This window comes from Thunnus thynnus, chromosome 13 (assembly GCF_963924715.1).
Source record: "Thunnus thynnus chromosome 13, fThuThy2.1, whole genome shotgun sequence".
Lineage (NCBI taxonomy): Eukaryota > Metazoa > Chordata > Actinopteri > Scombriformes > Scombridae > Thunnus > Thunnus thynnus.
The window spans coordinates 30,442,104-30,458,217 of record NC_089529.1 but is presented as its reverse complement, the minus strand read 5'-3'; the positions used below and the strand labels follow the sequence as shown (position 1 = coordinate 30,458,217).

Here is a 16,114-nt window from a genome sequence, read left to right as displayed (position 1 = left end):
TCCTGTTGCAATACCTAGCCAAAGTTATGATTCTAATGCACTATATTGAACACTTAACATTCCCTACAGTAGACCATAGAGAATTAGCTTAACATAAACTTTTAATTAACTTTTTGCACAAAACGAGGACTGTGGATTTTGTCCCCCATCACTTATATTCGATCTTTTAATTACCAGCATAATGCCTGAATAAGCAGCTGAGTATCTGTTGTATCAGAGGGTTTGGTAGATTTATTAGAGCACAGTCTGATATTGACCGGCCTAATGATGGGTCAAACATTTAATATTAATCCTGGGATTTCATAGGAATGCTCCCCAAGTTTCCAAAATAACAAAATGAGGATTGTTTTTTGTAAAATGCCTTCATGAGTTTGTTGGTACAGTTTGTGATATTGTATGAATGTAACTATCTCAGGTTGAAGTCACAGATTAGGATAAAAGATTAGATTGAACACATTAACTCTGCATCATGCATTTCAATCATTCACTAGCCATAGCCTTGTGTACCAGTTTCCCTTTCCCTCTTGTATCTTTTCTGTAAAATGTTGTAGTGTTTAGTACTTGTAGCTGTAGTATTAGTAATAAATGTGTATGTAATTAAAGTGAACTTATTTGTGGTTTATTGTGCTTGCATCTCAGTCACTTAACCTTAAAAGACCTATACCCTTGCAAAATCATAATTAAGATTTATAACAATCATAATTCTAATTGACTTGGATACAGTATTTGTATCCAACCTTAAGAAGCAAGTGTGGGAAAACCTGTCCAAGCGGCACCAGGTAAATGACTGAGGCTATAATGAAATGAATGAAGACACATGAAATAATTCTATTCCTGTGACTTCATTGTACATTTAAAGAATATTTATGTTTTACAGAGTGATGACATCAGGAACTTCCTTGAAGTGGCCACTGCATTAGACCAACGCTTCAAACAAAAGATGGACAACTGTGCTACTGTCTGGGACCAGATCAAGGGGAAGTTACTGGCCGGAAAGCTGACTGACTCTGAGCAGGTGAAATGTCATTCATTCACAAATATATACTGTCTCCCCCTCCGTCATTAAAATGTTTGATCTAAAGAGAGTGAGGAATGTGAGTAAATGGTAGCTGGAATTATATTTGATATGTTTTTAATCTTAATCATGATCATGCCTTTAATGGATGTTTTTACTTTTTTACTGATAAGCCTGTTCTTTATTAATTTAGCAACCACCTCCCTGCAAAAGACCTAAAATGTCTCCGCTGGAGGAGCTTTATGCCGATGAGAATACACAAAAGATGACGTCCCAGCAGAGGTCCATGTCCATCCAGGACCAGGCAGAGAAGGAGATGCAAATCTATCAGGATATACCATCAATTGTTACATCTGATAACCCTGCTACCTGGTGGTGGAACCTGTGAATGATGTATCGTTTACCGTCAGACATGGCCTTTTCATATTTGTGTGTCCAGGCCTCCTACACACCCAGTGAACAGGTTTTCCCCACTGCGGGAGACACAGTCTGTGCCGAGAGCTTGTGCATACTGCCTGAGAAGGCAGACATGATTATTTTTCTGAACAAGAATTGTTTTTAATTTTGGAAGTTTTTACACCTTCTAGCCTGGACCAGGGTTTGAGTTTTTTATATTTGTTATTTGGCTTCGTTGCAATTTGTTATTTTGGTTTGGTCGTAAGAAAAGTGCACTGCTACTTCTCTCTCATCAACACCTACATGGACTGCAACTCCCTAAACTGTAAATTAATTGGTTTTTAGACTGTTGCCAACTTGCCATGTTGTCATTTCATCTGGTTTCAGTGTTACAGTTACACTACAGTGAATAAAAAAAAAATAGAATGAAAATATTACTAAATCACATGTCTTTTAAGAACACCAAACTGTAAATACACTAAACTGTATCAAATTCATTTACATGTTCCATAAACTATATGAAGTCAATTATGAATATGAATATGACTTGTATAAAGTTTTTTCAAAATAAAAGTTTTTTTCTGCGAAATAAGCATGTGGCCTGTTTGACCCTACCTCTCAAATAATCGGTTTTGAGAATCATTAAGAACTAGAATCGATGAGCATATATATATATATATATATATATATATATATATATATATATATATATAAACTGACATCTACTCCTTCTCTCTATTGAATATGAATATGCAAATATTTTGAATTTCAAAAGCTTTCCTACAGGACACAAGATGTCTCCTCCGTCACTGTAAAGTAAATTCTCAGTGTTTGTGCACTGCAGGCTTCAAGTTTCCACATCACACTTGTATAAATTGCATATTGGACCATGACTGGCTCCACTAGTTGTGGTGTCATAAATCATGCTTGTAATAATGCACTTTAATGACTCTGAAATTATATTTATTTATACTCAGAGCACAGAGCACAGAGAAACTTTCAGCAGCTGAATGTGAAAACAAACTGCACATACATCATTCTTCACATCAACATCCAAGTGAAGGAATAAGAAGAACACATTTTTGAGTGTAGGGGGACTTTAAGTTTTTGCCACAGTGTTGGAACTCTGTTGATGTAGAGTGAGGTGTTTGAATACATTAAAATATATACAAATATTAAAATCACTTCCGCATATTGCATTTGCCAACAATTAAAAAACAATGTGCAGAGTATAGATAACTCAGGAAGGATATAAAGTACTGTTGCAATACTATATTATTTTATTCAGTATTTACATTTTAAAGACATTAAAGACATTCATATTTCTTTCAAATTAATATATATCTCTTTAAATAAGAAAAAAATGCTTGAATAATTCAATGTCATGTAGGGTGAGACCTCAGCCTTGGCAGTTTCAATCAACAGCATAGATGGTACATGAGGATGGGTCTGATGGTCTGGTCTCTGATGCCATAGATTAGAGCACTCAGACATTTTAGAAAAAGGATAATACATACATAAATAATACTCTGGATGCACACAATTGCTACTCTTTTGAGGTTTTTTGACATGGCAATAAGCAACGGATCATGTGCAGTTGAGGAAAGACTGAGGCCCAGCTGCACCAGGTGCAGCAGCAGTGTGTTACGAGCTTTATGGGCTGAAGCTTTGTCTGTGGAGGCTGACCTGGCTGCTATCATCACACCAATATAGGAACAAGTTACTGTCACACCAGCTGATACAAACAGAAAACAAGTGAAGGCTTTGTTATAATGATCAGACATTGGGCCAAGAAACATGGCTATGTCAGAGCAAAAGTCTTTCATCTGCAGGCTCTCCAGGTCTTCAAATGGAAAATCTAACAGCAAAAGAACTCGAATGAGAACATTTAGTGAACAGAACGCCCAAACTACAACAATAGCCACACCTGTGTTTCTGATGGTGATGATGGTAGCGTGCCTCAGTGGGTAGCACACAGCTACATATCTCTCCAGAGACATCACCACCAGTGTGAGAGGAGACACTTCATTTGTGAGATCAGCGAGCATGGCGAGAACACCACATACAGGATAGGTCAGCCATATTCTACAAGCAGACAGTAGATACAGTAACTGGCTCAGTGCCATCTGCACAGTGTCTGCAAAAAGTAGATTATACAGAAGAATATAACGGGAGGTCTCCCTAAACACAGACTTACTCCTCAAGGTGAAAAGCATGATCCCATTAATGAAGAGAAACACACAGCATGCCACTGTAATTGGAGCAGAAGACAACACCATTTCCAGTAGTCTCCGGTACTGCAGTCCAACAGTGATGTTGGTCTGAGATGGAGTTGCATATGACATATTAGAGAGACATTTATCGGACCCCCGTGAAAATGAGATAATATATCTGAAGGGTTTTACCCTGTTATACAGTAAAATTGACTAACTGAAATGATATCCTCTATTGATATTTTCAAGAAGCAGCTCAGAACTTAATTTTATGGTCTTGCTTTTAATTAACTCAACTTTTTATTTGCTCTTTACTGTTTTTACTACCTGTTTTATCTTTCTTATCTCATGATTTTATCTCTTTTTATCTTATTACCTCTTTTTATCACTGTAGTTTTTTTTTATTGTTTATTGTATTTCTTTTATCCCTTTCTTTTAATATTTTTAAATATCTGTTTTTTGTTTGTTTTCACCTCTTTCTGTAAAGCACTTTGAGCTGCATTTTATGTTAGGAAAGGTGCTATATAAATAAAATTTATTACCATTATTATTATTATTACTCCATCTCTCTTTTGAATATGAATATGCAAATATTTTGAATTTCAAAAGTTTTCCTACTGGACACCAGATGTCTCCACCTTCACTGTAAAGTAAATTCTCAGTGTTTGTGCACTGCAGGCTTCAGGTTTCCACATCACACTTGTATAAACTGCATATTGGACCATGACTGGCTCTAAACTAGTTGTGGTGTCATAAATCATGTTCATAATAAGACACCTTAATAAATCATATTTATTTATACTCAGAGCACAGAGAAACTTTCAGCAGATGAATGTGAAAACAAACTGCACATACATAATTCTTCACATCAACATCCAAGTGAAGTAATAAGAAGAACACATTTTTGAGTGGAGGGGGACTTTAAGTTTTTGCAACAGTGTTGGAACTGAAGTGTTTGAATACATTAAAATATCTACAAATATTAAAATCACTTCTGCATATTGCATTTGCCAACAATTAAAAAACAATGAATTCAAATACAGTATGTGCAGAGTATAGATAATTCAGGAAGGATATAAAGTACTGTTGCAATACTACATTATTTTATTCAGTATTTACATTTTAAAGACATTAAAGACATTCATATTTCTTTCAAATTAATATATATCTCTTTAAATAAGAAAAAAATGCTTGAATAATTCAATGTCACGTAGGGTGAGACCCCAGCCTTGGCAGTTTCAATCGACAGCATAGATGGTAAATGAGGATGGGTCTGATGGTCTGGTCTCTGATGCCATAGATTAGAGCACTCAGACATCTTGGGAGAAGGATAATACATACATAAAGAATAATCTGGAGGCGCACAATGGCTACTCTGTCTAGGTTTTTTGAAATGGCAATAAACAACGGATCATGTGCAGTTGAGGAAAGACTGAGGCCCAGCTGCACCAGGTGCAGCAGCAGTGTGTTACGAGCTTTATGGGCTGAAGCTTTGTCTGTGGAGGCTGACCTGGCTGCTATCACCACACCAATATAGGAACAAGTTACTGTCACACTAGCTGATACAAACAGAAAACAAGTGAAGGCTTCATTATAATCATCAGATATTGGGCTGAGAAACATGGCTGTGTCAGAGCAATAGTCTTTCATCTGCAGGCTCTCCAGTTCTTCAAATGGAAAATCTAACAGCAAAATAACTCGGATGAGAGCATTTAGTGAACAGAACGCCCAAACTACAACAATAGCCACACCTGTGTTTTTGATGGTGATGATGGTAGCGTGCCTCAGTGGGTAGCACACAGCTACATATCTCTCCAGAGACATCACCATCAGCGTGAGAGGAGACACTTCATTTGTGAGATCAAGGAGCATGGCGAGAACACCACATGCAGGATAGGTCAGCCATATTCTACAAGCAGACAGTAGATACAGTAACTGGCTTAGTGCCATCTGCACAGTGTCTGCAAAAAGTAGGTTATACAGAAGAATATAACGGGAGGTCTCCCTAAACACAGACTTACTCCTCAAGGTGGAAAGCATGATCCCATTAATGAAGAGAAACACACAGCATGGCAGTGTAATTGGAGCAGAAAACAACACAATTTCCAGTAGTCCTCGGTACTGCAGTCCAACAGTGATGTTGGTCTGAGATGGAGTTGCATTTGACATATTAGAGAGACATTTATCGGACCCCCGTGAAAATGAGATAATATATCTGAAGGGTTTTACCCTTCAATACAGTAAATTTGACTAACTGGAAAACACATTTAAGATCTCAAAAAAACATAAAAATTTTGATGCAATTATGACACAAAAGCACAATTAAACAGTTTTACCCTTAGAACAGTAAAAGCCCATCATCTTTGCAGAAATGTCTGTTGAGTTCACATGTAAAATAGAAAATAATCCACATACATGTTCCCTGTGCCGACAGTTAGCAGGTTAGAAGCCATGCTTGAGTCCATGTGGGAGGAACTGATCTGCAGGGTTTGCCTGGCCTTAAATGCATTTTGAGATCTCAATCCTCACACCCACTTCATGTGATATCATGAGATCAGTAATGTTAAACAGTGATAGATGATGTAATCCCTTTACAATTCTTACTCAATACTCTAGTTCATGTCATTGTATATTCTGTTGCCTGGAGATTCAGTAGAGAAGCTCGGTCCAACCTACACTAAGGTGGATAATCAGTCTGCTCCTGACAAAAAGTCCAGGATTCTAATAAAAATAGGCTATTTTGAAGTGGCTGGTCCAGCAGATAACTGTGTACATTCTAGAGTCTGTCCTGCTGTCCACATACCCTGCTGGCCTGACTGTAAGATACAAAGCTGGAACTCTAACTAAAGCTGCAAGCAGCGTTGAACGGGCCCTCACGCCTCCGTGCATGTCAGGCCGCAACGCAATCGAAGGGCTTCTGTCACGGGCATATAGATGTCTTCAGACCCAAGCTGTTTTCAGACAGTGCAAGAAGGAGATAAACATCACTTCCTTTGTCCACTATTTTGCCTGCTACTGGGGCTGCTTTGCTGAAATTTGGTAGGGGGCGCTATTCAGCCAGTTTTCATCACTGATGGAATATTGTCATGTAGCCATGTTCAGGCCGGGAGAAGTTTGGTGCAGACTGGAGCATTTACAATAAAGTTATAGCGACTTCCTCTGTCATGGCGAAACATCAAATCTCAACGGTGTGAATTTTCTGCAGTGTAAGACGTGTCTGTCTTGCTCACACCTGTGTCATCAAAATGATGCAAGTTTTTGGCCCATTCACTTGAATTTCAATTAATAAATTGAAAACCCCTGATGAGTTTGTGTGTAAAACAAATTAATTTCCTGATTTTCATCAAGTCTATTTTTAGAAAAGTAAAGACTTTTAACCCACATGACCTGGTCAAAGTTTGATTGAAATGTGTACTGTCAGGTGTGTAGAGACAATAAGCAGCTGGACACAAAAAAATACATTATATCTGAATGGAGAGTGTGAGCGAACCGCTAGGTGCTCGGGCCCTAATAAAGCAAAAACAGAGCTACAAATTTTAGTTTTGATGGTATTTTTCTGCAGCACTTTATCACTAAACTGTCACCCTCACTCCATTTTTCCCTTCCCCTCATAGGTCATCCCCACCACTGAATTATAAATATAAGACCTATAATTATTATAAAATAAATGATAATAACACCAAACTTCATACAAAATTTGTATATAATGTACTGTATGTATATAGGCCTTTCTACTGTATCCTACAAAAATGAGTTGCATTCAACTCCCACACCAGTGGCGGCTGGTGACTCAAAAAATTGGGGAGGGCAGGAGGAAAACCAACATACTGCATCAAACTATATCATTGTCCCCCACCTGATGAAATCGGAGGGGTGGGGGGCAATTTTATATGCCAATAAAACTATTTGCTTTTAAAAACAAAAACCCCTGAATGGTGTAAAGGCTGCTTCTTTTAAGACCTTTAGCATATACATATTGTTTCTAAACAAAGAAGAGCTCATTTTAGCCATGGACTGGTTCAGATGTGTGATTTTACCAACAAAGTGAAATTCAAGTTTATAGTATTGTTCTATTGTGACAACAGATTTATGTTCTCATCAAAAACAGACAAGATATCACATGATTTACACGTGTTTCCTATGTATTTTCTTAGTATACAGAAATATATAAAGTACCCCAAAGCTTATAATGTGATACAGGTTCATATCAGTGCTGAATACTAGAAAGACTGAACACTAAAAACATTCACAGATCTAAAAGTGTAGGTTCACATCAGAAAGTATTAATGCATGTATCAAATACATGACTTACACACTCTGATCTATGTGCATGACATACAAAATATAGTCCACAAAGTTGACATGTTAACACTAACTCATGGTTCGGATCGTATCAAGTATTTGAGTCATGAATCGGATTTTTAGGATCAGCAAAAAAAAAAAGGGGGGAGACAAATAAAACTTTGTTTTCTATTTATTCAGTAACACACTGATCGCACGAAACAGCAATGAACTTTTGCCCATGATCTTAAATGAAAACATTCAAGACAAACAACATTTAAGATGTCCAATGTTTAAATAAACTAAAATAAAATATATGAAATATTCAATGCTCAATTATTGCAATATGAGGCATGATACCTTCCTCTTTGTCTGAAACAGCCTCTGTCCACATCATCAAAACTTGATGATAACTTAGAAACATGAACACACGTCTTGTCCTGCAGCTTGTTGAACAAGCCACAAAACAAACATTCACCGCTAACATCAGTAAGCAGCTAGATGCTAATTAGCTGCTCAGCTGCAGCACATCAAACAGCAGGTAAACATACCTACAGATGTCACTTCGGACCCGTTAGATGCTGGTTTGATTGTTATCCTTCAAAATCCCTGTTAGCGACACACTGTCTGCCCATGACTTGTACTTACAGCAGTTTGTTTACTTTGTATGAAATGAGATGTTAAATTTTGCAATTAATCCCCAGTTCATATGCCTGCCGCACCATAGGCGGCGATCCGTACGGATCAGGGATCAACTACGATCAGTTAAACCACTAGTTAACACTTGTTATTCTAGTTACTTTAAGCTTATTTCTCAATATACGGCTCAGCTTAAAAACAAACTAAAGAAACTGTCAGAAGAAAGCAGCCAGACCTCCTGCACACTCATTCACTAATCATACAACATCAACAGGTGACTGAACAATCACTCAATTAAAAACGGGATCAATTCCACATGAATGAGTGAGCCCAGACAGCTCACTGTAACTTCAACAAGCAAACTACCCACACCACCTTATATATATATATATCTGTCTATTGATGGAACAACTAATATCTGGGGTAAAAATGGAATTACCACCTTAAATGAACTTTATATAGACAATAAATTTACAATATTCAAACATTTCATTGAAAACTCCTCACTTGGATTTCTTTAAAAATCTCCTCCAGATGTGTATTAATTATAGAAAAATCATTTGCTTTGAGTAATATTTGTATCTGATGTGTTTTCCTCAAAAAAGTGCAAATGCTTTGTTAAACGTCCTTAAAATCAGAATCAGAAACAGGTTTATTGCCAATTTATTGACGTTACCTTGGTGTTGTTGTTCATAACAATCAAAGTTAAAAGGTAAGATAAAAATCAATAACCATACAATGTATGAGAAAAACACAACTACCATAAAAGACAGGTGATATAAATATATACATAAAATTCACAATTAAAATATAGTAAATATATACAGTATATATATATAAACTGACATCTACTCCTTCTCTCTATTAAATATGAATATGCAAATATTTTGAGGCTCAAAAGTTTTCCTACTGGACACCAGATGTCTCCACCTTCACTGTAAAGTCCATTCTCAGTGTTTGTGCACTGCAGGCTTCAAGTTTCCACATCACACTTGTGTAAACTGCATATTGGACCATGACTGGCTCCAAACTAGTTGTGGTGTCATAAATCATGCTTGTAATAATACACTTTAAAAACTTATATTTATTTATACTCAGAGCACAGAGAAACTTTCAGCAGATGAATGTGAAAACAAACTGCACATACATCATTCTTCACAACAACATCCAAGTGAAGGAATAAGAAGAACACATTTTTGAGTGAAAGGGGACTTTTTTTGCCACAGTGTTGGGACTTTGTTGATGTAGAGTGAAGTGTTTGAATACATTAAAATATCTACAAATATTAAAATCACTTCTGCATATTGCATTTGCCAACAATTAAAAAACAATGAACTCAAATACAGTATGTGCAGAGTATAGATAATTCAGGAAGGATATAAAGTACTGTTGCAATACTACATTATTTTATTCTGTATTTTAATTTTAAAGACATTAAAGACTTTATTCTTACTTTCAAATTAATATATATCTCTTAAAATAAGAAAAAAATGCTTGAATAATTCAATGTCATGTAGGGTGAGACCCCAGCCTTGGCAGTTTCAATCGACAGCATAGATGGTACATGAGGATGGGTCTGATGGCCTGGTCTCTGATGCCATAGATTAGAGCACTCAGACATCTTGGGAGCAGGATAATACATACATAAAGAACACTCTGGATGCGCAAAAGTACTACTCTGTCTAGGAATTTTGACATGGCAATAAGCAATGGGTCATGTACAGTTGAGGAAAGACTGAGGCCCAGCTGCACCAGGTGCAGCAGCAGTGTGTTACGAGCTTTATGGGCTGAAGCTTTGTCTGTGGAGGCTGACCTGGCTGCTATCATCACACCAATATAGGAACAAGTTACTGTCACACCAGCTAATGCAAACAGAAAACAAGTGAAGGCTTTGTTATAATCATCAGACATTGGGCCAAGAAACATGGCTATGTCAGAGCAAAAGTCTTTCATCTGCAGGCTCTCCAGTTCTTCAAATGGAAAATCTAACAGCAAAAGAACTCGGATGAGAACATTTAGTGAACTGAACACCCAAACTACAACAATAGCCACACCTGTGTTTCTGATGGTGATGATGGTAGCGTGCCTCAGTGGGTAGCACACAGCTACATATCTCTCCAGAGACATCACCACCAGTGTGAGAGGAGACACTTCATTTGTGAGATCAGCGAGCATGGCGAGAACACCACATACAGGATAGGTCAGCCATATTCTACAAGCAGACAGTAGATACAGTAACTGGCTCAGTGCCATCTGCACAGTGTCTGCAAAAAGTAGGTTATACAGAAGAATATAACGGGAGGTCTCCCTAAACACAGACTTACTCCTCAAGGTGAAAAGCATGATCCCATTAATGAAGAGAAACACACAGCATGCCACTGTAATTGGAGCAGAAGACAACACCATTTCCAGTAGTCCTCGGTACTGCAGTCCAACAGTGATGTTGGTCTGAGATGGAGTTGCATATGACATATTAGAGAGACATTTATGGGACCCCTGTGAAAATGAGATATATCTGAAGGGTTTTACCCTGTTATACAGTAAATTTGACTAACTGGAAAACACATTTAAGATCTCAAAAAAACATTTCAATGCAATTATGACACAAAAGCACAATTAAACAGTTTTACCCTTAGAACAGTAAAAACCCATCATCTTTGCAGAAATGTCTGTTGAGTTCACATGTAAAATAGAAAATAATCCACATACATGTTCCCTGTGCCGACAGTTAACAGGTTAGAAGCCGTGCTTGAGTCCATGTGGGAGGAACTGATCTGCAGGGTTTGCCTGGCCTTAAATGCATTTTGAGATCTCAATCCTCACACCCACCTCATGTCATACCATGACATGTAAGTATGGTAACTAGATCAGTAATGTTAAACAGTGATGGATGATGTAATCCCTTTACAATTTTTACTCAATACTCTAGTTCATGTCATTGAATATTCTGTTGCCTGGAGATTCAGTACAGAAGCTCGGTCCAGCCCACACTAAGGTGGATAATCAGTCTGCTCCTGACAAAAAGTCCAGGATTCTAATAAAAATAGGCTATTTTGAAGTGGCTGGTCCAGCAGATAACTGTGTACATTCTAGAGTCTGTCCTGCTGTCCACATACCCTGCCGGCCTGACTGCAAGATACAAAGCTGTAACTCTAAGTAACAACGATTCTCTTCTAATGCAACTGCTGTTATGGTTGTTGGAAATTATTTAGGATACCAGTATACTTTTTCTTAGCCTGGCAACGCCAAACTAGACAAGGCAAGTTTATTTAGCAACAAGGCAAGGTGAGACAATGTGCAAAAGGAACACACAATATAAGGACACTTAAATACAATCAAAAACAGTCATTAAAGACCTGCGGTTTTCTGGGAGTTTGTTCAGATATGTGGATCATAGATGTCCCAGATGACCTGAGAGGTCTGGATGGTTCACAACATAACAGCAGACCAAAAGTGTATTTTGGCCCTAAACCATTCAGTGCTTTATAAAACAACAGCAGTATTTTAAAATCAATTCTTTGACAGACAGGAAGCCAGTGTAAAGATCGGAGAACTGGAGTTGTATGATCCACTGTCTTGGTCTTAGTGAGGACTCGAGCAGCAGCGTTCTGAATCAGCTGCAGCTGTCTGATCGATATTTTTAGGGAGAAATGTAAAGACGGTGTTACACTAGTCAAGTCTACTGGAGATAAATTCATGGACAAGTTTTTCCAAATCCTGTTGAGACATAAGTCTTTTAATCCTTGATACATTCTTCAGCTGACTTTGTAATCGTCTTAATGTGGCTGTTGAAATTCAGGTCTGAGTCCATGATTACACCAAGATTTGTGGCTTAGTTTGTGGTTTTTAACATTATCGATTGAAGCTGAGTGCTGACTTTTAATTCCTCTTCTTTGGCTCCAAAAACAGTTACTTTGGTTCTATCTCATGCAGGCTCCACCCCCTACTGGACTCTATGGGTAATACTCTCGTCCAATCACACATATTTTGAGAAAATATTCTGGCTGGGCGTGTAGCTGGTCAAGGCAGTTACAGTCTGGGTCTGTTGGTTGTTGCTGTGGATTTGGGAATCCATTGTAGTGGGCTTAATGTTCAAATACAGTAAAATGGGTATTAGACTGAGATATATAAACAATCATCATAGACCTTGTCCCCAAAATTGCAAACAATAAAAAAGACAGAAAACTTTTAATCAAAATGTGTTCTGACCATAAATAATTATAGAAACAATACATATTCCTGTTGCAATACCTAGCCAAAGTTATGATTCGAATGCACTATATTGAACACTTAACATTCCCTACAGTAGACCATAGAGAATTAGCTTAACATAAACTTTTAATTAACTTTTTGCACAAAACGAGGACTGTGGATTTTGTCCCCCATCACTTATATTTGTTCTTTTAATTACCAGCATAATGCCTGAATAAGCAGCTGAGTATCTGTTGTATCAGAGGGTTTGGTAGATTTATTAGAGCACAGTCTGATATTGACCGGCCTAATGATGGGTCAAACATTTAATATTAATACTGGGATTTCATAGGAATGCTCCCCAAGTTACCAAAATAACAAAATGAGGATTGTTTCTTGTAAAATGCCTTCATGAGTTTGTTGGTACAGTTTGTGATATTGTATGAATGTAACTATCTCAGGTTGAAGTCACAGATTAGGATAAAAGATTAGATTGAACACGGAACTTCAGCCATGTAAATATTTACATCTGACACTGTAAATGAGGTTTTATATTCAGTTTGCAAGGTCAAGTTACAAATGTATAGGAATACATGGATCAATAAAGTTATGACTCTTTGTCAGTATAGGGTAAAACTGCATGTTTGAAGGCAGACAGCACAAGCCAACAGACCAGCTCTTTCTTCAACGCCCCAATAATATATAACTGAGAGTCCCAAACTCCTCACTGATCAGACCATCTAAACAACCCCCTGCAAACAGAAAGGGATCAGATAAGGAACCCCTATCTCCTGCATGGTCACCAAACCAGACCAGTGACCCACACCACCTTCAAGCTTCAAGAGCCAGGAAGATGGGAAGACCAATTCATACCCCAGTGTGAATTGATGGTACCATTTTCAAGGACTGCCTTTTTTCACTTACGTAATATTGCAAAAATCAGGCACATCCTGTCCCAAAAAGATGCAGAAAAACTAGTCTACGCATTTGTTACTTCTAGGCTGGATTATTGCAATTCCTTATTATCAGGCTGCCCTAACAAGTCTCTAAAGACTCTCCAGCTGGTCCAGAATGCAGCTGCAGGTGTACTAACAAAAACTAGAAAAAGAGATCATATTTCTCTCATTTTAGCTTCGCTACATTGGCTTCCTGTAAAATCTAAAATAGAATTTAAAATCCTTCTCCTAACTTACAAAGCCCTTAATGGTCAGGCACCATCATATCTTAAAGAGCTCATAGGCAAGGTGATAATATGCAAAAGAAACACACAATATAAGGACACTTAAATACAATCAAAAACAGTCAGTAAAGAGCTAAAAGAATAGAAAATAAGAACACGCTAAAATAGAATAAGACAAATAATATACAGGAATAAAAGTTACAGTGCAGTGTAAGAAATTAATTTTTTTTATTTAAGAAAAGGCAGTGGCAAATAGAAAAGTCTTCAGTCTTGATTTAAAAGAACGTAGAGTTGCAGCAGACCTTCAGTTTTCTGGGAGTTTGTTCAGATATGTGGAGCATATATGTCCCAGATGACCTGAGAGGTCCGGATGCTTCATAACGTAGCAGCAGATCAGAAATGTGCTTTGGCCCTAAACCAATCAGTGCTTTATAAACCAACTGCAGTATTTTAAAATCAGTTCTTGACAGATAGGAAGCCAGTGTTAAGACCTGAGAACTGGAGTGATGTGAGCCAATTTCTTGGTTTTAGTTTGCAGTTGTAGGAATTTTTAACTGGGGTGGCAAAGGGATGTCTAGATATGGCCTTAATGTGCTGCTTAGTTGTACGCAAAATGTGCTTTAAACTTTAAACTTTTTCATTTATTTATCAAGGAAAATTATACAATCTTACATATTTGTACAAGGCAAAAGTATGTGAACCCTTGCTTTCAGTAACTGGTGTGACCCCCTTTTGCAGCAATAACTTCAACCAAATGTTTCCAGTAACTGTTAATCAGCTCTGCACGTCAGCTTGGAAGAATTTCAGCCCATTCCTCCTCACAGAACAGTCTCAACTCAGGGATGTTGGTGAGCTTCTTTGCATAAATGCCCGCTTCAGGTCCTTCCACAGCATTTCTATAGGGTTAAGATGAGGACTTTGACTCAGCCATTCCAAAAAATTTTTTAACTATCTTCTGCTGTCACAGAACATTTTTGTCAAAAAACAGTTTCCTCAATTCCCCAACTGCTCCCCTGAAACCTTGACTGACGTCCTTCTGACTATGGATCCTAACCAAAGGAAGGTCAACTCAATTATTTGTGGGTCCATGGGCTTGGCCAGTCCAAGTCTCCCCACCCAGATCAAAAACGCCTGGGAACAGGATCTGGGAACAGACTTATTGATTGAACAGTGGGACCATATTCTAGACGTGGTCCATTCCTCCTCCATATGTGCCCATCATGGGTTAATTCAATGCAAAATTCTACAAGGCATCCATTATACTAGCACCAGACTGGCCAAAATACATCCTAATGTCACTGATGCCTGCAATCTGTGCAAACAATCCCCTGCTAATCTCATATCCTGGTGTTGTCCCAAGTTAATAACCTTCAGGTCGAACATATTTGAAACCATAAACTGGGTTTATGATGTGGATATTGCTCCTAATTCTTTATCTGTCATTTTTGGCATGCCACCTAGTACCGGCCTGTTGCTACGTGGCAAGCCCTGGCGACTTCACGACATTACTGGCCAGACATTTGATTCTACTGAAATGGAAGCACACTTCTACCCCAGCACACGATTGACGGATTAAATGAAGTTCTATATAATGCTGCTATAGGCCTAGACTGCTGGGGGACTTCCCATGATGCACTGAGCTACTCTCTCCTCCTCTCCCTCTTCATCTGTATGCATTTGCATTCATGTAACATCAATGCATGTCACTAACTTTGCTTCTTCCCCAGAGTTTTTGTGCTTTCTCATTTCGCAGGAAATCCTGGGTTGCAGGCCGAGCCTTTGCAGTCCTTTGCAGTCCTGTTGGCGTCCTTCCCTGGCTATTGCTACTTATACTTATTGTTATTGTTATGATTGTTGTTATTCTGCCCCCCCCCCCCCCCAATATGAAATTTGAGAAACTTAGATTAACTCTCATGGGCTCGAAAAAAACATTCCAAGAAACCTGGAACCCTTTTCAACAACATTTCACCAAACATGGAAGAGGATTGAACAACCCTGCCCCCCACCCCCAACTGTCTTTTCCCCAAGTCTTCTTGTACCCTTTTTCTGACCCCCTACCTTTGTTATTGGTTTTCCAATAATGGTGTTTCATGACCTGAGTTGGGTGAGGGTGGGCAGGGAGGGGATGAAGGTCTGTAAATGTTCTTGTCTCGTACTGTTGGTACTGTACTGACTGTTGAAAGTCAGTAAAAACATTAA

General features: G+C 38.1%; 3 protein-coding genes across 3 annotated transcripts; all 3 read right to left on the bottom strand.

Annotated features, from left to right (window-relative positions):
- Nucleotides 1-2,829: 2,829 nt before the first annotated feature.
- Nucleotides 2,830-3,756, bottom strand: LOC137195086 (odorant receptor 131-2-like). Its single transcript, XM_067607154.1, has one exon. It carries the CDS (start codon nt 3,754-3,756, stop codon nt 2,830-2,832), a length of 927 nt encoding a protein of 308 aa, XP_067463255.1.
- A 1,074-nt stretch (nt 3,757-4,830) lies between these two features.
- On the bottom strand, nt 4,831-5,793 carry LOC137196253 (odorant receptor 131-2-like). The gene has a single exon (XM_067609125.1). It carries the CDS (start codon nt 5,791-5,793, stop codon nt 4,831-4,833), a length of 963 nt encoding a protein of 320 aa, XP_067465226.1.
- A 4,260-nt stretch (nt 5,794-10,053) lies between these two features.
- On the bottom strand, nt 10,054-11,122 carry LOC137196252 (odorant receptor 131-2-like). Its single transcript, XM_067609124.1, has one exon. It carries the CDS (start codon nt 11,014-11,016, stop codon nt 10,054-10,056), a length of 963 nt encoding a protein of 320 aa, XP_067465225.1. The 5' UTR covers nt 11,017-11,122.
- Between the last annotated feature and the right edge of the window lie 4,992 nt (nt 11,123-16,114).

Bases quoted from the DNA above. Each gene is read 5' to 3' on its own strand.
- LOC137195086 (XM_067607154.1), bottom strand. From the start codon at position 3,756: ATGTCATATGCAACTCCATCTCAGACCAACATCACTGTTGGACTGCAG.
- LOC137196253 (XM_067609125.1), bottom strand. From the start codon at position 5,793: ATGTCAAATGCAACTCCATCTCAGACCAACATCACTGTTGGACTGCAG.
- LOC137196252 (XM_067609124.1), bottom strand. From the start codon at position 11,016: ATGTCATATGCAACTCCATCTCAGACCAACATCACTGTTGGACTGCAG.